Raw genomic sequence first — 20,587 nt, 5'->3', positions numbered from 1 at the left:
GCTTAATAATGACTTGATATGGAATAGTTTATTTTGAAAATGAAAAATAAGACTGATAATCATTTATTAACACTCCATATCAGCAGATAATCAATAGGTTGGTATCAAATCACCTCAGAAATGAAGTAACTGATCAAAAACTAAACACAGGACAAAAGTGATAAATGTCTCTCCCTTATCAGGACTATACAGAACTGATGGTTAACTGAATAAACTCATTTCTTCAGCTGGTGTACCATCATTTTATTTTATGTAAACCATTCTCGATGAGCTGCTAAAAGTGGTTAATCATGAAACAAAGTACACTTCCATTTTTTTAGCTTGTGATTACTATTTACTCTAGTCAATATGATTGATGTGCCTTCTTTTGCAAATGTCTGTAAGAGGCCAATACCCGGTGGCATCGTTTTTCCAGAGCACTATGATTGCTACTTGAACTACATAACGTACAACTACCTGTTACTCATATCGGCACCAGAGAAACTCCGGGTATCGTGCAGCTCTGGGTTCAGCTAAAGACTAATTAAGTTCCTGGACAGTGTGAGTCAGATCCCTGTGCAGGGACACTGAGACCCAGACTGCTCTCTCCCTGCAGACTTTACCCTGGCCAGCCATGTCCATGTCCTCTACTGTACGGTATGCGCGACATAAGTCCCCCCCCCCCCCCCCCCCCCATACACACACACACACACACACACACTTTGCTCTCCCTTTCTCTTCTCCTCCTCCTCATCTCTGCAAATGACCATGATGGGAGGCCATTCATCTCACTCCTTCGGCCACCACAATGAAATAAATCAAGAATCCCCCCCCTCCCCCTCTAAATATAACAATATTTGTATTTGGGGTGGGGTGGACGTAATTGATGACTGCGGCCATGCTAATTAAAAACGGCGGAGGTTTCATTAATCTTGGTCATTCGGTATAAGGGGTGGGGGGCAGTGGTGCTGCTGTAGCATTGGCTGGACAAGGGGGACAGGGCCGCCTCCATCGTCCTCATCGCTCAGGTGATTTGGGCCATTGTCGAGTGTATTAGCGCAGCGAGGTTAATGTGAAACGGCCATTAATAATCACAACAAAAGTCGACAGCACACAAATTCAAAGTCTCTCTGTGTGTCTGGCCTTCTACCACAACAAAACCAAACAAGACAACAACACGAGCAATCACGTGTTTACTGCCATGTCCTGGCTGGAGAGCATAATTGTTTTTGTAGACATATACACACAGTAGTATACTGCTTTTGAGAATTAATTACCGGACCCAACTTTTGTGTTGTGTGTGCGCATAGTGATATGTCACAGACCTGCAACAAACCAAACACTTGAAAAGATCCGACAAATGACTCCCATCTGAGCGCCTGCTGAACTGAAAAGATGGAAACAGACCCTGGAGTTGATAAAACAGACTCATATCGTTACCGTCGTGCCATTACAGTGTAGACAATTTACTAAGTAGCACCTACGAGCAGCGCAGATGGATATCGTCATTCTGTAATGGCTCCTACATGTTAATTCACAACTTTAGCTTCTCCACCACGACTGCGCCACAAAATAATGGCGAGCCTGCATCTGGTGGAGGCGGTGTAGGGCAGTGGATGGAGCGCAGAGAGAGAGAGACAAAGAAAAAGAGAATTAAACAGAGAGAGAGGGAAGGAGATGGGTGGGTGGGGTGGAAGCAGTAGCATATGGTGCCATGCTGCCATAAACAAGCTTTATGAAAAGACCGGGGACGTTTATTTAATCATGGAATACCTGAGGAATCACAATGAGACACACACTTTGTCCCATTATGTTAGCCCATAAATTTAACTGCTTTACCACAACAACGAGGAACCCGATACAGCCGCCGAAGACAACGCCGAGAAAGCAGGTGAATTTATATACGTGTGTGTTTGTGAAGTGCACTGTGTCGTAGCTGCGGTGTGTGTGTGGTGCTACAGATGAATAGCCATAACTGCTACACCCTGGTATCTGTGTATCTGCAGAGAACACACTCCGGGAAGTATCTAGCAGAGAGCACACAGATACAGATGTGTCCTCCGTTTCCTCCGAGTGTGCTTTATTATTCTGTTTCTCTAATTCTATTCTTCGAGCAGTCTCTCGGCATGTAAAAACATTGAGTACATTTTACCTGTCATCACCTTTACTCTCTGGAAAGCAACGTAAAGAATTAAAACATTCATTAGAGCTTTAACCTCAGACAAAAATACTTCAGAAAACAACAAGAAGGGTCTAATGGCCCCCTGAGGAAATGTGTTTTCTCATTTTGAAACAGCAGTGGACATCCAGACAAAGCTCTGCAGCACACTGGGGACACTTCAAAATGGACACATGAAGACAGATGCACAAATAGGACCAGAAAAAAGGGACTATAGAGCAAAAATATACACATCCAGCTCACAGTACAGGACAAAAAAGTTCAGCTTGAACACACAAACACATTTGGACTTCTTGTGCAACTGTGTATCTACGAGCATACTTGTGTGCAAGTGCGCACATGCACGCACGCACACACACACACACACACACACACACACACACACACACACACACACACACACACACACACACACACACACACACACACACAGCGCTGGGTCAGGGGGACAGCGGTAGCTCAGAGCCAGCTGTGACCTGCCGGTCCAGGTGCTCAGGAAAACCGCTGTTAACGGCCACGATTGATGATCTAATCAAACTGTCACCACGGCGACCCGCTGCAGGGGGAGGGGAGGCTGGGGTGTTGTCGGTGTATGTTAGGAAGGTGGGGGTGGGGGGGGTGGGGGTAAGAGCAGGTGGGGTGGGGGGGTATCCAGGAGGCCTTGTGCATGCTTACCGTTAGCCCAAATTGAGAGTGACAGTCTCAATAGTGAAAAGGCCTCCTTTCTTCCCCCTCTAAGTAATGGAGGAAACAACTCCAGCGGTCTTCCGGAGGATGTCACATAATCAAGGGAGATGCCCCCACCCCCACCCTGCTCTCTCCTCTCCCCAAACACCGTGACTCGCCCATCCCCGCCTTCTATAATGTCTCAGATCAAGCAGAGTGTGGGGAGGGGGGCGCTGAGACTTTGAACGTCGGGACATGATGTGGTACAGCGCCGCACCAACAACCCACACAAAGATAACGATGATGAGCTCTTTATTGATGGACGGTGCACAGCTACACCTGACGTTCAGCCTCAGGGCCCACAGTGTGTAACAGTTAGACCTACCGGGCCATAAGGGATAGTTCATGTTGGTTTAGTGATAAATTGTTCACCTACAATTTGATAAAGGTGAAGATGTAATCTAGCAATTTCTTACAATTTCTTCTCTAAATTAAATGATTTCCACTGAAGTGTTATACAGGGAACAGAAGCTCTTCTGTATCTGGCTAAAGACTCCTCCTCTGAGGTCCTGAAAGGTCCCCAAAAGTCTGCACAAGCCCGCCCACTGCGTGGGTCCCAGACCCCATTTTGAAAACCACCGTTTTAAACTTCACTGGATCATCCATATATGACATCCTGCATATGAAACTATATACATGCAGCTTGCACAGCCACACGAGGATGAAATAATGCACGCAGTTTATCACGTGTAACTGATGATTTAGGCGGAAAGCGATGACAGGGAGCAGGTGAGGGTGTTGGAGGAGGTGTTAACTTTCCCGATCATCTAAATTAGAGAAAAGAGTCCAGTATGATGCAAAAGTTTCTCTCCAACCATTTCCCACTCAGCAAACTTGTATGTGACAAGATCAGATTTATAAATTCGATTTTGGTATTATGAATCAAATATTTGGCCTTGTGTACAAATGTCCCTCATTTCGTGTCTCCATCTGAAAAATGTCACTGCTTGTCATTTCATGAAACATAAACAATATTGTAAACTAAAAAAAAAAAAAGCTTTTAGAAAAGCTTTTTTAATCATAAACGAAGTACTGGAATTACTTAATTGTGATATTTTATTTGAATATTCAATAACTTCTGTGGTCACAGGTAAGTAATACATTGAATAATCCATGAAATAAAAAGTATGCTGTTGAAGGATTCAAGAAATATCTTGGAATTTACTGTATTACAGTAAAACTTTAGCCTAATTGAAGTGTATATGTATTTGTTAATTAAACAACCTCCGACAGATCTTGTTATATCTGTTTAAGAAAATAATACCTTAACAAGTGGCAGAATTGGAAGAAAAATGTACATTTCAATACACATGAGTCTCTGCTGCAAAACGTTCACCAGTGTATTAACATCACAGTGCGGCCATTGGAAAAATAGGATATTTCTCCAGTCCACATAAAACTAAAATGAATTAAGACGTTCCATATTTAGCTGAAAAGACAAAAGTTCAGGAAGTTGTCCAACTTAATGGTGGCCTTGTTGATCGCTGTGTGTGTGTTAATCACGTTCCCCAGGATATATCCACGACTGCCGCTCGCCCGTCCAGCTCGCATTAATTTAATCGCTGCTCAGCTAATTCATTGATTAATTGGTTCATTAGTGATGCCTGGCAACATCCATTTCTGCTATGACAGTCTGATGTTTTAATAGAGAAGAAAAACAGGCTGGCAGCAGCCCAGTTTTTCCACTGTCCCACTGTGCATAATGTCCAACCACTGTCAACAGTTAGCCGCACAATTGTGTCTCTGTATAACTGCCTGGTTTTGTGCCACAGGATGTGAAATGAATACGAAGGTGAACCGTGCACATTCTCCGTTCTTGTCGGCTTGAGTAATGTCACTTGGTCTTCAGCGGTGGGTGACATCATTCTTTGGGAAAACTTGAAAAGCCGGAGGCACCGTCGGAGCTGCACTACCCAGATGAGGTAGAAGCTGTTATGGGGAGATGAACTACTGCGGCGGGATTTATTTCGCAAGTCAAGGTCGCGTTGTTCTGACATGACGAGTGGGTTCCAACTCTGGGACGAGCTGTCGACTGCTAACTAACATTATTATTAGTAATAGGGGGCCGACGGGACCCCGCTGCACCTTCCAACAGAGGAGCTGTTCGGGTGACCAACAACAACGCACATCCTCAGTAGGAGTGCCGCTGTTACATCACCGGCCAAATGAGATGACCATAATGCAGCTAAAGTGCACGTGACCTCTGACCTCTCTTCTCCAAGACACAGGCTCAGATTTATAATTGGCATTTTGTCACAGTTGTGGCTCCGAGCAGTGCTAGAACTGATGATGAGTAAGACCACAGGGGTGGAGATTTTAGCATTAAAGTGTGTCAGCTTTTCAGAGAGGCAACATGCCCCACTTCCCCCCCACCCCACACACACTCACAATTCTGCACCATATGCCCATGACAAGTGCATAAAAATCGTTCCCAAGCGAGAGCATGGGCCAACCCATAAAAACTTAATGCACCTAATTTTCCAGTAATCAAACTTTTATAGACTGCGATGGCTTTTAAACTAACAAATTTTAATTATCGCTTAATTTTAACAGCAATATTAACACGATCCCTCATTCTGCAAGTGTTCATTCTCCATGAAATATTGAGTAGGGTAAACAGGGAGGCGCTGTCCGCTGGCTCCTGTTCAAACAAGCAGCCAGCGAACACAAAAGGTGAGCTGGGGGTCGCTGAGGCCTTGCCGGTACCACGCCGGGACGACGGGGTCCGCACAGACCTCTGGGAAATGGAACTCTGTTGAGTGCGAGGACACAAAATCCGTCTGCTGATACCCCACTAAGATTACTACACCGTATACTGTGATTCTGCTTCTTTTATGATGTTTTGTGTCATCAAACTAGAAAAACAGATGTGTTTTTCGGGGACGATTTAAGGATACTTTCAAGTTCAAATTTTGCTGCTCTGTTTTTCATGCTTTTCCGTGCTGCCATCACATCCCTGCTTACTGTAGCAGCAGCACAGGATGTTATTGACTGCTGCCCTTGGGTGGCTGAAAACTAGGCCTTACCACCCAACACCAAGCCAGAGAGACAAAGTGCTGACACAGGCAGATAAGGGAAGGAAGAAAGAGAAAGATTAAAGAGCAGATTCATTATCAATAATTAAGGGAAAGGATTTATTCTAATGAATTAGGGGTTGTCTTTATCTACTCTTTATCTCCCTATCACACTGCTAACTCTCTCTTTTCCTTCCTCACACATAACACACGTGCCCCGCACACACACTGGCTCGTGGTTTTTGTGTGTGTGGCTTGACCCCTGCCTGCTCCGTGTGGTCCATATTGCCGCCATGCTGGCTCCAGGCGGGGCTCTTCCGCCCCCGCTCCCCCCGTCCAGCCTGGACGGTCCCGGCCCTCTGTGCCGGGGCAATATGGCCGCACCGCACGGCATGCTGGGACGCGGCTGCGAGCCCAGAGCCCGGCACCGCAAAGCCAGATGCCCGCTCGGCCGAGCTTCGCCCATGGCACGGCAACTGAGCGACTGCAGCAACGTTTATGTCAATTCTGTCACACAGAAATAAACATGGTGCATCATTTAAACCAGAATACAGATTTACGCACGTCTGTTTTTTTGTTTTTTTTACACAAATAAGATACAATCATGTAATTGTTGTCTAGCTCTGATATTATGTTATGTGATTTTTTTTTTTTTTCAATCACGCCAAACACAAAAGTCTTAAGAAAATTCAGACCACAAATGAAAACATGGACAAATAATTTACAAAACTACTTATTAGCAGTTTCTGTACTCAGTACTCCTTCTCCACACTGCAGTCATGTAACAACGGCTGCTCCGAGTATCCCTGTCTTCATTTTGTGAGTCATCACACCTGCGCTGCATGCATCATGCTAGCTATTTCTGGATCCGCGTTCATGCCTTTTCACCTGGTTTTCTGTTTTCTGTTTTCTTCGGAGGGATTTTAGCACCCGCTGACTTGGCTCAGATACACAGTAACGCTGCCGGGAAAAACAACAACCAAAAAAACCCCAAAAAACAACTTGTAATTAGAAATCTCGAAAACACACTGAAAACATTCTCTCCAGCTGCTTGTATCACGCTTTTACACCCCCCCAACCACCACCAGCACACGTTTAAACAAATATAGCTTTCTTCTGGGTTGTCAGCACTTCTGTTTCAAGAGTGATGAGTGTATTAGTTCAAGGAGTTTATTATTACAAGCGTGAAAATGGCAGCCGTTTTAACAATTACTTATGAAAACGGCGGCCTGTTTTTAAAGCACTAATTACGAGCAATTGAGTCAAGGCCGCTGCTGTCAATCACGCTCCATAGCCACGCCCTGAAGTGTTGGTTTAGGTGCCTGCAGACTGAGACACACACACACACACACACACACACACACACAAACTAAGATGGACAGTTTATTTAACAGCACCCATTCAAACCTGATGATAGTAACCTCTCTGTATTCTATCTTCCTTTTGTAATCAGGGTAACTCTATTGTTCTGCTGCGAATGAGCAGCAACAGTCCGTTTTTGATGTGCAATACCCAATCCAAATCAATAAAGTCAAACTGGTGTGGGCACTTTTACAGATTTTGGTGACTTAGCATTTCTTTTTTCCCCCCACCAGGCTGGCTCAGACCTGCATCCATTAACTGAATAAGAGAGATTATATATTCAGTTGAAAATGCACTGAGGAATAGGGATAACTCAACTCTGTGTGATATTACAAGTGTGTGATAACAAAAGAAACAACTTCTCATCGGATTTTGAGCTGTAATACTAAAAGTTACAGTAAAAAAAAATTATTCTGAGGTGACTGTAAGCTGTTACAGACACCTTACAGCCAGGTTACTGTAAACTTGCGAGGACATGAGGTCCTCGTAAGTATACTTGTACCAGAAAGCACACACATGCAGGCAGATAAAAGGACAAAAAGCCCTCATCTCCGCTCAGTGCCTGCAGTGAGGAGTGGTGGTGTGACTGAGACGAAGACCTAGTTGTGTCACTTTATAACAGTTCAGGTCTATCTCGCTCGCTCTCTCTCACCCAGAACCTGTCAGATAGTTGGAGTCTGTCATCTCACCCTTCCTCCCCTCCGATTCATCTTCCTCTTTTCCCCCGCTGGGGGTTAGAACAATATAAGGGGATAATATTAGTCTTTTATTTAAAGCCGTGTGACCAGCGCTGGCCACAACTGCCCACTACTCTCATTAGCAGGAGGTGAGTGTAATGAGACACTGTGACCTGATTACATACAGGTATAGACAAAACACATTCTTTTCTCATATAAAAATGTAATTACATTTTGTGTTTTTAACACAGTCTTCCTGTGTTTTGGTGGGTTTTGTCGACTCTGTTCCCTTCTACTCTAAAACACAAGCATGGTAAGAAAGTGGACATATGACAAGAAAATGTGCCAGTTTGTGAGGAAGTGCTGCATTTGGCTTTAATCACCACAATGTGTGTAGACTGGCTAGCAGAAATTTTACAGGATTAAAGGATACTGTCAGTTTAGTTTTACTTTCATAAACTTTCTTAACGCTTTACATGAAATTAGGAATAGACCACTGCGATGGACTTAAGCTGCCCCTAACTACTAGCAAAGATCAAAGAGTTTAGGTTGATTTATAAACAGAACCAACAGTCGTCAGCACTGCCAGCCTTTTTAAAATCAGTAACAGTGGCAACCCACCCAAAATAAGTTGGTGCTTGAGGTCTCAGACGGATTTGGCTGAGCGGAGCCTGGTCCAACCTACGGCTCGTCAGGTCTTTTCCTCCTCCTGGTCCTCCTCCTCCTCTCTTCCTTTGACTAACAGATCTCCCCAGTGTTCTAAAAATACCTGGTGAACAGGGCCGCAGAGATGGAGATGAAACTGCCTCTCTGACACTGTCCCACTGCAATCCATCTCTCCACCGCCTGCCAGCCAGCATATGTTTGCAATTGGCTCCCCCCAACAACCCCCATTGCCTCTCAACCCCCCCCCCCCCTTCCCTCCCTCACACACACCCCCACTGGTCCCCAGTTGTCAGTTCAGATACACCCCCTACACACACACACACACACACACACACACACATACACACACACACACAGACACACAATTCCCCATCCCTTCCCTCTCCCTGTCTCTCTTTCTCCCTCAGCTCCCGTCCTAGTCTCCAGGTTCTGGGCTTTCAAAACCAGTGCAGTTATCAATCACTGAGCCAGCACTGCCAAGTCGGACCAAACTACGCACACACACACACACTTCCTCTTTTTCTCCACTTCTATCCTCCCTTTCATCTCCCCTCTCTGCCCATCTCCTCATCATCCCATCTCTCTCCTCTCTCCTCCTTCTCCCTCTTCCGTCCTCTGCCTCCTCTCTTACACTTGCCCAAATTTGTTCCACTTAATAAGCCCTCCCCAATGACCTTGTGCTAATTAAGCTGCACTGTGTTGGAAATATGATGGTTAATTAATGATGAGATAAATTCTGTCTGCAGGACTGTCAGAAAAATGATGACACTGTGTTTTACAGGTTTAAATAGAACAAACCTTGTGGCCGTCCTCGCTCTAAGTGTGTGTGTGTGTGTGTGTGTGTGTGTGTGTGTGTGTGTGTGTGTGTGTGTGTGTGTGTGTGTCTGTGCGCGCGGCTGTGCGCATGTCTGTGTCTGCACATATTTTAAAGTGAGTGAAAGTGTAATAAAAACAATGAGAGAAATCAAGAGAGGAAAGAAAGGTCTTTTGATGGCGGCTTGCAGGAAGGGAAGTGGACAATTTGTGCATGTTCATCAACATAACTACAGGCGATGTGTGTGTTATGATATGCTGTTGTTTGATATGACACTTCATGGCTCTACTGGAGATGTTTTATTTGCGAAAAACACACACTGAGCTGAACACTATCAGGTAACACACCGACCTTTCAGCTCCATTCTTGTCCAGTAGTTTTGTGCATGAAAGTCTGTGCGTGTGCGCGTGCGCATGTGCGTGTGTGTGTGTGTGTGTGTGTGTGTGTGTGTGTGTGTGTGTGTGTGTGTGTGTGTCCCTGTGACCTTGGCTTTCTTGGCACATTCTTTTACAAAAGTAAAGAGCATGAAAAAAAATGTGTTTGCAAAAGTGTGAAACAGTAAGGAGATGCAAATTTTTAATTGGCTGGTCGAAAAAATAAATGAAGGGTCATCCTAGATGTTATCAAAAATGCCAAATCTTTGAAGCTTAACTTGATGCTTTCACAAGTTTTAGCTATTTAGCTACTCAGATTAGCCGTGTTACCAAATTAGCAAGGATCCACTAGTATGGTGGACATAAAGACTACTGCTGCCTGATTCATGTTTTGTGCCGTTATTATTGTGGTAGAAGAGTGAAACTTCATCAGAAATGTCTGGGTTGATTATGGTCAGTAAACACCTCCAGTGAAGAGGTTAAACTGTTGTGTTGCCATGCTTTACATTCAAATATATGATTGTAAATCAACAAACTTTCAATCCATGATCTCTTGCCATCAGATGAAAAACATCATCACAAAACAACTGAAATATGTTGAGACTTGACTTGAGAGTAGAATTAGGGCCAGGAAGAATATGCAGTTTACTGCAGGCTGACAACGCTCTTTAGCTTTCTCGGTTACTGCTAATAAAGCAAGCAAGATTCACCAGAATTAAAAATAAAAGTTTGATTGATTTCATGGTGTACAGGCTCTTGCCTTTTACTTTGTGTTACTGTTACTGCCTCGACAGTGTCGTTTGGAGGATCTGCAGGTTAAACGTTGCCTAAATTTAGACTATTTTTTGATGGTGTTTGATGGCTAGTTTTGAAATGAAACATAATCTAAAGCATCTCCTGGATACAGTGTTTGGCAAAAGTGGGTGAAAAGCAAAAAGCCTGATAAATTATAGTGTTGCTACGGTTTGGATTTAAAAGTGAGATGCTACCTCGTCTACTGCAGTCTTCTACTGGGGATTTTCTATCAAGTCCACACCAGTACCTCAGGTTATGGCAGATGGCCTGGTATTATCTATGCCAGCCTGTTACCTCTTTTTTTCTAGATTAAGTAATGCAAAGACCTCGTTCACCTTAATCTCTTCTGATTTTTTTGTTGTTAGATGCTAAATTACATAAACGCTGCAGAGGAGAGGCATCTGCTCTGTCAAAAGGAAAAACTATATTTGGCCAATTCAATTTTTAGGAAAGCAAACATGCCAGCTGAAGTTCTGCTCTCGTATCTTCTTTTTTTATTTTTTTTTATCTTCGCGTGGACATGTGCCAGCTGGATAAAACCGGCGTAGATGTTGGACTCCAAAGGTTGTTTGTTCAAATCCCTGGTCAGTCAGCCTCGTGGCAAACATGAGAAGACTGCAGTTGTGCTGGGAAACAGGCACAGATGTGAATGTTTGTAATCAAGTGTAATGTTACTAAAGAACAGTGTGGAGCTCCGTCAGACATCCACGGATAAATAAAGGTTACAATAACAAAAGAAGTGGATGAAACAGAGACTTGAAGCGGCTGAGGATATCAGGATTTGTTTCCATCTAATCCAGATGAACAGCTGACAGTAGGAATTTAGTTGATAATGTCTGAGAGATGGAGAGGCATCTGGTCGGGCTGCTTACTTCCATATCTGAAGCCACTTGTCATATCTAATACGGCACGTTGTCAAAAGTATCAATTTGGTTGCGGAGTAATGAAAAAGCGGGTCTGTTTCTATTTTAGCGGCTCGCTTGACAGATTGAGAGGTGTTTAACGTCTCATTTTGGCTTGTCAGGGTTGGGGAGGGGAGTGGAGTGTGGGGAGGGGGGCTTCACAACTTCATCTCCTCATCTTTCCTTTTTCACACACACACACACACACACACACTGACAGCAGGACTCTGTTTCTGATAGACAGGGCCAAGCGGGAGACATTACACATACACCGAGACACACACACTCGCATCCACAGACGAAAATGGTAAAAGAAACATCATTCATCCTTAATTCAAGAGGGAGAGCAGGAAGTAAGATGAGGGAGGGAGGCAGATAAAGTTTGACAGAAAAAAGGGATGTAAGCAAGAGAGCGAGTCAGACAGAATGAGTGAAAGCCATTTAACTCATTAGGGAAAGGGAGGATCTGGAGTTATATTTAACATTAAATTTAACTAGAGGGGAATTTTTGCCTAAAAGCTTCCAGGCCTCCATCGGGGTTGTAGCAGTCGTCCTGCAGAATTAATTGCCTCCTACAGTGCATCCAGAAAGTATTCACAGCGCTTCACTTTTTCCACATTTTGTTATGTTACAGCTTTATTCCAAAATGGATTCAATTATTTTTTTTGTCCCTCAACATTCTACACACAATACCCCATAATGATGAAGTGAAAAAAGTTTGTTTAACATTTTTGCAAATCTATTACAAATAAAGAACGAAAATATAACACGTACATAAGTATTCACAGCCTTTGCTCAATACTTTGTTGAAGCACCTTTGGCAGCAATTACAGCCTCAAGTCTTTTTGAGTATAATGCTACAAGCTTAGCACCTATTTTTGGGCAGTTTCTCCCATTCTTCTTTGCAGGACCTCTCAAGCTCCATCAGGTTGGATGGGGAGCGTCGGTACACAGACATTTTCAGATCTCTCCAGAGATGTTCAATGGGGTTCAAGTCTGGGCTCTGGCTGGGCCTCTCAAGGACATTCACAGAGTTGTCCCGAAGCCATTCCTTTGTTATCTTGGCTGTGTGCTTCGGGTCGTTGTCCTGTTGGAAGATGAACCTTCTCCCCAGTCTGAGGTCCAGAGTGCTCTGGAGAAGGTTTTCATCAAGGATGTCTCTGTACATTGCTGCATTCATCTTTCCCTCCATCCTGACTAGTCTCCCAGTTCCTGCTGCTGAAAAACATCCCCACAGCATGATGCTGCCACCACCATGCTTCATCGTAGAGATGGTATTGGCCAGGTGATGAGCGGTGCCTGGTTTCCTCCAGACATGACGCTTGGCATTCAGGCCAAAGAGTTCAATCTTTGTTTCATCAGACCAGAGAATTTAGTTTCTCATGGTCTGACAGTCCTTCAGGTGCCTTTTGGTAAACTCCAGGTGGGCTGTCATGTGCCTTTTACTGAGGAGTGTCTTCCGTCTGGCCACTCTACCATACAGGCCTGCTTGGTGGAGTGCTGCAGAGATGGTTGTCCTTCTGGAAGGTTCTCCTCTCTTCACAGAGCAACGTTGGAGCTCTGTCAAAGTGACCATCAGGTTCTTGGTCACCTCCCTGACTAAGGCCCTTCTCCCCCGATCGCTCAGTTTGGCCGGGCGGCCGACTCTAGGAAGAGTCCTGGTGGTTCCAAACTTCTGAAAAAACTTTTTTCCATTCACGGATGATGGAAGCCACTGTGCTCATTGGGACCTTCAATGCTACAGAAAGTTTTCTGTACCCTTCCCCAGATCTGTGCCTCGATACAATCCTGTCTCGGAGGTCTACAGACAATTCTTTGGACTTCATGGCTTGGTTTGTGCTCTGACATGCACCATCAACTGTGGGACCTTATGTAGACGGTGTGTGTCTTTCCAAATCATGTCCAATCAACTGAATTTACCACAGTGGACTCCAATCAAGTTGTAGAAACATCTCAAGGATGATCAGTGGAAACAGGATGCACCTGAGCTCAATTTTGAGTGTCATGGCAAAGGCTGTGAATACTTGATTTTTTTCATTTTTTTATTTTTAACAGATTTGCAAAAATTTCAAAAAAACATTTTTCATGTTATCATTATGGGGTATTATGTGTAGAATTTTGAGGAAAACAATGAATTTAATCCATTTTGGAATAAGCCTGTTACATAACAAAATGTGGAAAAAGTGAAGCGCTGTGAATACTTTCTGGATGAACTGTATATCTCCTACCTTCATCTCGTAAAAACAAGCTGAGACACTTGACTGTCAGGTTCTAGAAATAATCTTGTTTTAACTGACAAACTTCATAATAAAAGTCAGAACCATGCTGAGACGGTTTGTATGCCCCGGAAATTTTAACCCTACAAAATCTTATATTTTAAAATGTTGGGCCAATGATGACACCAATATTAGGGAGTAAAAAAAAATATTATATCAATACACTGGCCGATATTCTACATGTGTATATGTACTATAAATTTGGTAAATACACATTTTCTGCAATTATCCCTCAAACGCAGTTATCAAACACTTTTGACACTTGTATTATGAACTATGTTAAGGAGGCAGAATATTTTTCAATTTATTGTCCACACTGACATCAGTGAACTTCACTGGGTATAATCATATTAAACCAGTTTCCCCAAGCAAAAAAGTTTTCATATTGGCCAATAAGTACGGCAAAAATGATAATTCTGTGACAGGCGATACAATTGTGCAGCAGATATTTCTGTCCAGGTTTTACTGTTGGATATTTTTTACTTACCTTTCTTTACGCTGTCCAACTCCATGTTTACCCAGCAGGTGTGTACTGAGGTGTTTCTTCATCACAAAGGCCCATCTACAAAACACACAGAGCACATGGGTTTTACTAAAGGTGTTTAGTCAAACTTTGGTAAGCTGATCAAACTCTGTGCTACAAACTGATGTCCTAAGATAGAAAACAAGCTTTAACCAATAAGTGCTCACATAAATGATATCGTCCTTCTGCTCTTTTTTCAAGGAAACTTTCTCAGAGCACTACAACAGAACGATCGACAGCGGTAAACAGCCCTCTGTAGTCCTGTGTATTGAGCTGAATGAAATAAGCGTTCTTACAGTACGACTCAAGCATAGACACACTTTCTGTTTCTCATCATTGTTTCCAGAAAATGTATTGTATTTGTTTTGGTCATTCATCCATTTTTTTCTTGACTGATTTGCTTTAATATGAGGGCCTGTCTGTTGTCCTCTGTTCGAGACACTATCGAATGAATTGCATGAGAACATCAGGCCCATCCTTCACTTGCATTCCTGTAGACGTTTCCCAGGGAAAAAAACATCTGAGTTTTCAGAAGAGCAAATATAAGCTGTCATAAACAGGCTTTGGGTTAAGGAACTATTGTTCTGTTAATCCATGACAGACTGGCCAAAACAGACATGAATGTGAAATTTTGGACCACAAGAAGAATATAAAGTTTGTTTAACTGGCACCTTTTTGGTCAGACAGTAGTGCGAGTCTAGGTGAAGTTTTCCACATGCTGTGCATAGGATGTGTCACACAAGTATGTACCCATGTGCAAGGATTCAAAAGCAAATGTATCAACAGAACATGCAGCAGCACACACACGCAGTCACAAATAGCAGGGTCCCACGGCTTGACAACGACCACAATGTCCTGACTTTGTCGAGGGCCCTGAGTTTACCGCGTCTCCCAAACAGCATCTGAAAACATAATGAACGGATGACAGGACTAACTACTCTGACATCCAGGCTGCTTCACCAGTGTTTTCATCCCCTGGCCTTTTCATTTAGCACCCATCACTTCCCATTATTGTGCATCTGAGAGACAATGACCACATCTGAGAGCCGAGGATGGAGCTACATGAAAGAGGCACTGGGAGTGGAGCCGGCAGTCATGTGGTCGGCGCTGTCACTGCACACACTCTTCCTCTGTGTTGCTCCTCCCTTTTCGTCTCTTCTGGAGGTTTTCACTTCTTCTTCCAAGTAGATCATTATTCTATTTTCTCTACAGTGAGCCCATCTGCGCCTTTCTGAAGCTTCCCTTCTAACTTCAGTAGTCAGTCTATCATGAAGCATGAGCATAATTATTTCACCATTTATGTCGCTATGTCAGCTCTAACCCTGCTCTACAACCCAACACCCCCGCCGACGTCTGAACACACACACACACACACACACACACACACACACACACACACACACACACACACACACACACACACACACGGAATGTGTCCTCCATCCCATCATGGCCCCAGAGTCCCCGTCCGTCATCGAGGCCCCCGAGGCCCACTCTAACTAACACCACCATATAAATATTCAAACATGTTCCACTGTTTTGCCTCGTTATCGTCACTCTAGATTTTCTCAATCCTCTCTAACTCAATCCATCCACCCGTCCACAATGTTGCCTCGGAGTTAAACCGGGAGCGAGTGGATGACTAAATCTCGTAGACTCCAATCAGGGAGAATGGCGAGATCAAACTGCTGAGCGTCTCTGTCCCATTGGAAGCGGCTCTGACTGACGCCATCATCTATAAATAAACAAACAGCATAATGAAGGTATTTAGATATTTCTGAAAGGGTGTGTGTGTGTGTGTGTGTGTGTGTGTGTGTGTGTGTGTGTGTGTGTGTGTGTGTGTGTGTGTGTGTGTGTGTGTGTGTGTGTAGGGGCGGCGGCGGGGGGGGGGGGAAGGCATTAATCAATACATTTGAGAGAAAAGCACGGCCTTGGAAGATTTCACACGTGCTTGTTTAAGTCGTCGTGTTTAGACGTGGAGAAAAAAAGAGCTTGCAAACATTTCTGTTAATTATGTATTACAGCTGTCCTTCATAAACCTAATTACAGAGTGCTGAAAGGCAACAGGGGCAATTTGCATATGCACATGAAAGACAAGACGTATGCAAAATATGATTTTAATTAGCATTCTTTGATAGCGAGGGGTACAAATCAAACTGGCATGTTGTAAGATTCTCATCTCGCCCTTTTTTTACTGGATTATTCTCAGAGTGGCACGAGTGCAAGATGGTTAATGCCCTGTGGAGGCACCTGGCACAGGCTGCACACACACACACACACACACACACACACACACACGCACACACACACACACGAATGGGTGACAATATTCACAGAAATGCGCAATAGTAACATGCACAACCCAAAATAGCCATGCACAAATGGAAATAAAAAGACAAACTGTGCACACAAATGGTGATGCCAACACATTCATAATTAGCTAGTCACCGTGTGATTATCTAATACACACACACTGCCATTACAGATAATACTGAGATAAAAATGCAGGAAGCATTCAAACACACACACACACACACACACACACACACACACACACACACACACACACACACTGAAACAAATACAGACAAATGGCAATCCTTACTCACAAAAAGACATCCACAAGTACCCGATCTTTCATGCATACACACACACCAACAAACAGAACAATCCCATATCTAAATGTTAAAGGGGCAAAACCATTTGTTTAAGGCAGTGTGTAATCAGCCCCCTGCCCTTGGTGTGTGTGCATCCTCTGCCATCCAGGTCAAGGCCTCAGCTTGTCGTGCTGCTGCCTTGGGCTGCATCATCAGCCCGAACCATCAGCCTTGATGGTTATTGTAACAAAGGGATACTTTAACATGCCATTCATCCATATCAATTCTCTTCCCCCCCATGAATTGAACTAATAAGGCTGCGCCTCTGCCCTCCAGGGAGGCTCATAATATCCATTGCAGATATGAAAAAAAAAAAGAAAAGAAAAGAAAGACGGAGGCTCTGGTGTTTCACGTTCGACTTTCCCTTCAGACTAATCGGCGCGCCACAGCTCGTTAGGTCCGTGACGTGCCGGAGCTTTACCGATAAGCAGGGGAGACACGGCTCAATTACCCACAGTTACAATCTTTCTCCTTTTCTTCCCTCCCGCCGCCTGACGATGAAGAGATAACATGTCAATATTTGATACAAACAACTTCATTTGCCTAATGGTGTTCCTGGATAGGCCCATCTACAGGTCTAGAAGGGATGGGAGATCTAAGAAAAGGCCTAAAGCGAGACTCGGCTTAGACACACCGTACTCCCCCCACCACCGCTCCCAAATCACGTACACCCATTCCCAACAGCTGCGCACAAGGCATGCTGGGATGGAGGCAGGTCGGACATAACATACTTTCCCAACTTTCTCTTCAGTTACTTTTAGCTGGTTTCTTGGGGTTTGATGGTGAAGGGTGGAGGAGGACCAAAACATTGTAGCTTAATGCTGCTGTCTCTGCACTCCTACTGTTGCCTTACAGTAGATAGACCAGATGGCTTCACAAAAAAGAACAGCACGACCAGGAAACGTGAACTTTTGTCACCGAGCAATGTGAACAGTGTTCACACCGGCAGTGATCGATAGTTGTTCAGTCGGAAACAACTTCAAATTCAACATTACATCGATGCTAATGTCAATGTCTTTTATTAACAAATGGTTAGGTTGGGCAAAATGACACATCTGTATGAATGTGATTTTCAAGGTCGCATATTGTAAAACTTCAGACTTAATTTTCAGTTTTTGATTATGAAGCAGGTCTAAATTCGAGATAAATACCGAGAAAGTGTCAAAAAGCTCAGTCCATGGAGAGTTGCACACAGCACGTACCCAGCAACTGTGCTGATTGGACAAAAGCGTTTGGGCTTTCTTGATTTTGTGATGTCACAAACTCACACTCATGTCATACGTTTTCCCTCAGCAAGCTACACTGTCCGACATTTAATATGGAAGAAACCACCAAGAGGTCATTCCGTTGCAGAACTAGCAAGCTACAATAGCAAAGAAAAGTTTTGGTGGGCCTGGCCGTGCGCCACTCAAAAGAGTCTGTTCTTGGTATTCAAGAGTGAAGTTTAAGAGAAGAAATGTAAAATGAGATTAAGATGGTTTAGTTACTTAAAACCACCAAAAAGATATTCTTATGGAAATCAAGGCTGCAAATAAAATACCAGAATAGTGTAAAAAAATGGGACCTTTTTGTTCTGTTCCAAATTGGGTCAGACAAAATAAAATTCTCCACTTTGGGGAAATGGATTGCATTACTCAAATAAAATGGATTGTCTCATTCCAGCACTCCAATGAACACGAAGAGGACAAAACTATGTGAAACTTTAGTGGTAAAGAGGAACATTCAGGGCCCGGTTAATTTATTGAACATCCCGTTTTGTTGCCTGATGTGAACCACCACAACAGAGGAAAAGCTATGAAGTGAAAAATTAAGCTGAAGCCAAACACACCCCTGTATTGTACTTGTTTAAAAGGTGACTGAAAAACCATTAAGAAAGCAACCAGATGTTGGAGTCGCTCAACCATTACCGGGCGAAGCTGCCAAAAAAACTCAGCGAGGAAGACGAGTTCCAGGAAGGAAGATGAAAGGGGAGGTGGGGATGTGCTCTGAAGTTATGGGACTATGCTTCAGCTCTTTTTGAGGAGCGCACACACACACACACACACACACACACACACACACACACACACACACACACACACACTCTCTCTCTCTGCAGTGGTCCGCTGGGCCCAAAAGAAATGAGTGTGTGCGGGCTCATCCAGCCTCCTGTGCCAGTCCTAATGATGGCCTCCACCTGCTGCTTTAATGTCACAGCTGGATCGCCCTCCATCCTTCACTGACTCTGACTGCCATCAGCAGCAGGTAGCTTCCCGCCGCACACTCCTCCCTCCATCTCAGCTTCCTTCATCCCCCTTTCACTTCCATCTTCTGCTTCTACCACTCCTCGCCATAGAGCCTCCTCCTCATCAATCTCTCTGCGATACTGTAACGCCATGTAGGCCACAGCTCCCTTCATTTCCTCTCCTCCATTTCTGATCATCTTTCCCGACTCTCTATATTCTCTTCATCTCCTTCCACAGTGTAGTATTTCCACATTTAGAATAGTTTGATATAGAAACAGTCCAAGTGTATAAAAGCATCCAGGCATCACAATTCAATTGACAACGCTCTATTGACACACCTTTACTGGCGAAGGATACTGCATCCACATACTATATTTACCACTGAAGAGGGAGATCCATAGTATGAAAAAAAAAAAAAAAAAAAGAGCATTTCACAATGTCACAACTAATTCCCTCTTCAGAGCAAACATAATGCGTTTCTTCCTTGTTTATTTTTTTATAAACCCATGCCGGAGAAGCGGAAAAACCTGGAGGTAAGTTGACATGTCTAATCTGAGAAGCTTTGACAGGCAGGTGAACTGACAGAAGAACAGAAACCAACACTTGGCTGACAGCAACCCCGGAGCGCTGAGACAGCTGCCGACACGTCAGACAGACAGATAAACAGACAGGAACAAGAAGTCGGAAGATAAGACATATATTGACAAGACAGAGCGACTGCTTTCCTGACGAGAGAGACAGACAGGCAGGCAGACATCAAGCGGAAGGACCGAGGAAGGGAAGAATTCTGCTGAGTTTACAGGCTGAGTTGAATGGATGTTTTACAAGCGGGCCTGTAGCAGTAGACAGGGGAGAACTAAATGTGATGTCAAAATCTGCGGATGAGAAGATAGATGGTGATGGCAGGATGAAAAAAGAAAAAGCCACAGGAGAGAGAAAGAAGGGAAATAAAGGAATATGAAAAATCATGATGGAGCATCTGGATAAGCCGGAGTGAATGTGAACTAGGGTGAGAAGCAGAGGCAAATGCAGTTTGCGGTGCCGTCGCTTTGTTTGACGGAAGCGAGGGGCGACTTGGCATCAATATTTTCTCGGGCTTATAAGAGATCCGCTTATGGAAACATCCCATAATGTAGCAGATATTGGGGAGCAAAATAAATAAATAAAAAGCCGGTGCCAGAGCAAAGCAAACACTTGATCTATTCTAAGATGATCCTGATAAAAATAAAAGAGAGGCACAGTGTTTCTCTGATGACTGATCAACGTCAAGGCTCTCAATGGAACAGACACCTTTCAGCTGCTTGTGTGTGTACGAGAAGGTTTGTGCGTGTCCTCTAGTCTTAGAGGAGGTACATAAAAAGCCCACTTTGCCTCTCCAAAGGGGTTTTTTGGATCATCTGCTGAGGCAGGTGATGGGG

General features: G+C 43.9%; 1 protein-coding gene across 3 annotated transcripts in view; it reads right to left on the bottom strand.

Moving 5' to 3' along the window:
- znf407 (zinc finger protein 407) overlaps positions 1 to 20,587 on the bottom strand; it is a 153,149-nt gene that overhangs the window by 72,208 nt on the left and 60,354 nt on the right. For all 3 annotated transcript variants that reach the window (XM_069143325.1, XM_069143324.1, XM_069143323.1), the window contains one exon: positions 14,252 to 14,326. In XM_069143325.1, coding sequence (XP_068999426.1) covers positions 14,252 to 14,326 — 75 coding nt within the window. The remainder of the gene's footprint in view (positions 1 to 14,251; positions 14,327 to 20,587) is intronic.

The sequence above is a fragment of the Embiotoca jacksoni genome, unplaced genomic scaffold (genome assembly GCF_022577435.1).
Source record: "Embiotoca jacksoni isolate LCO1_2020_lvr unplaced genomic scaffold, fEmbJac1.0.p SCAF_11, whole genome shotgun sequence".
Lineage (NCBI taxonomy): Eukaryota > Metazoa > Chordata > Actinopteri > Embiotocidae > Embiotoca > Embiotoca jacksoni.
Note: the sequence above shows the minus strand (reverse complement) of the source record. Positions and strands in the feature narration are given on the sequence as shown.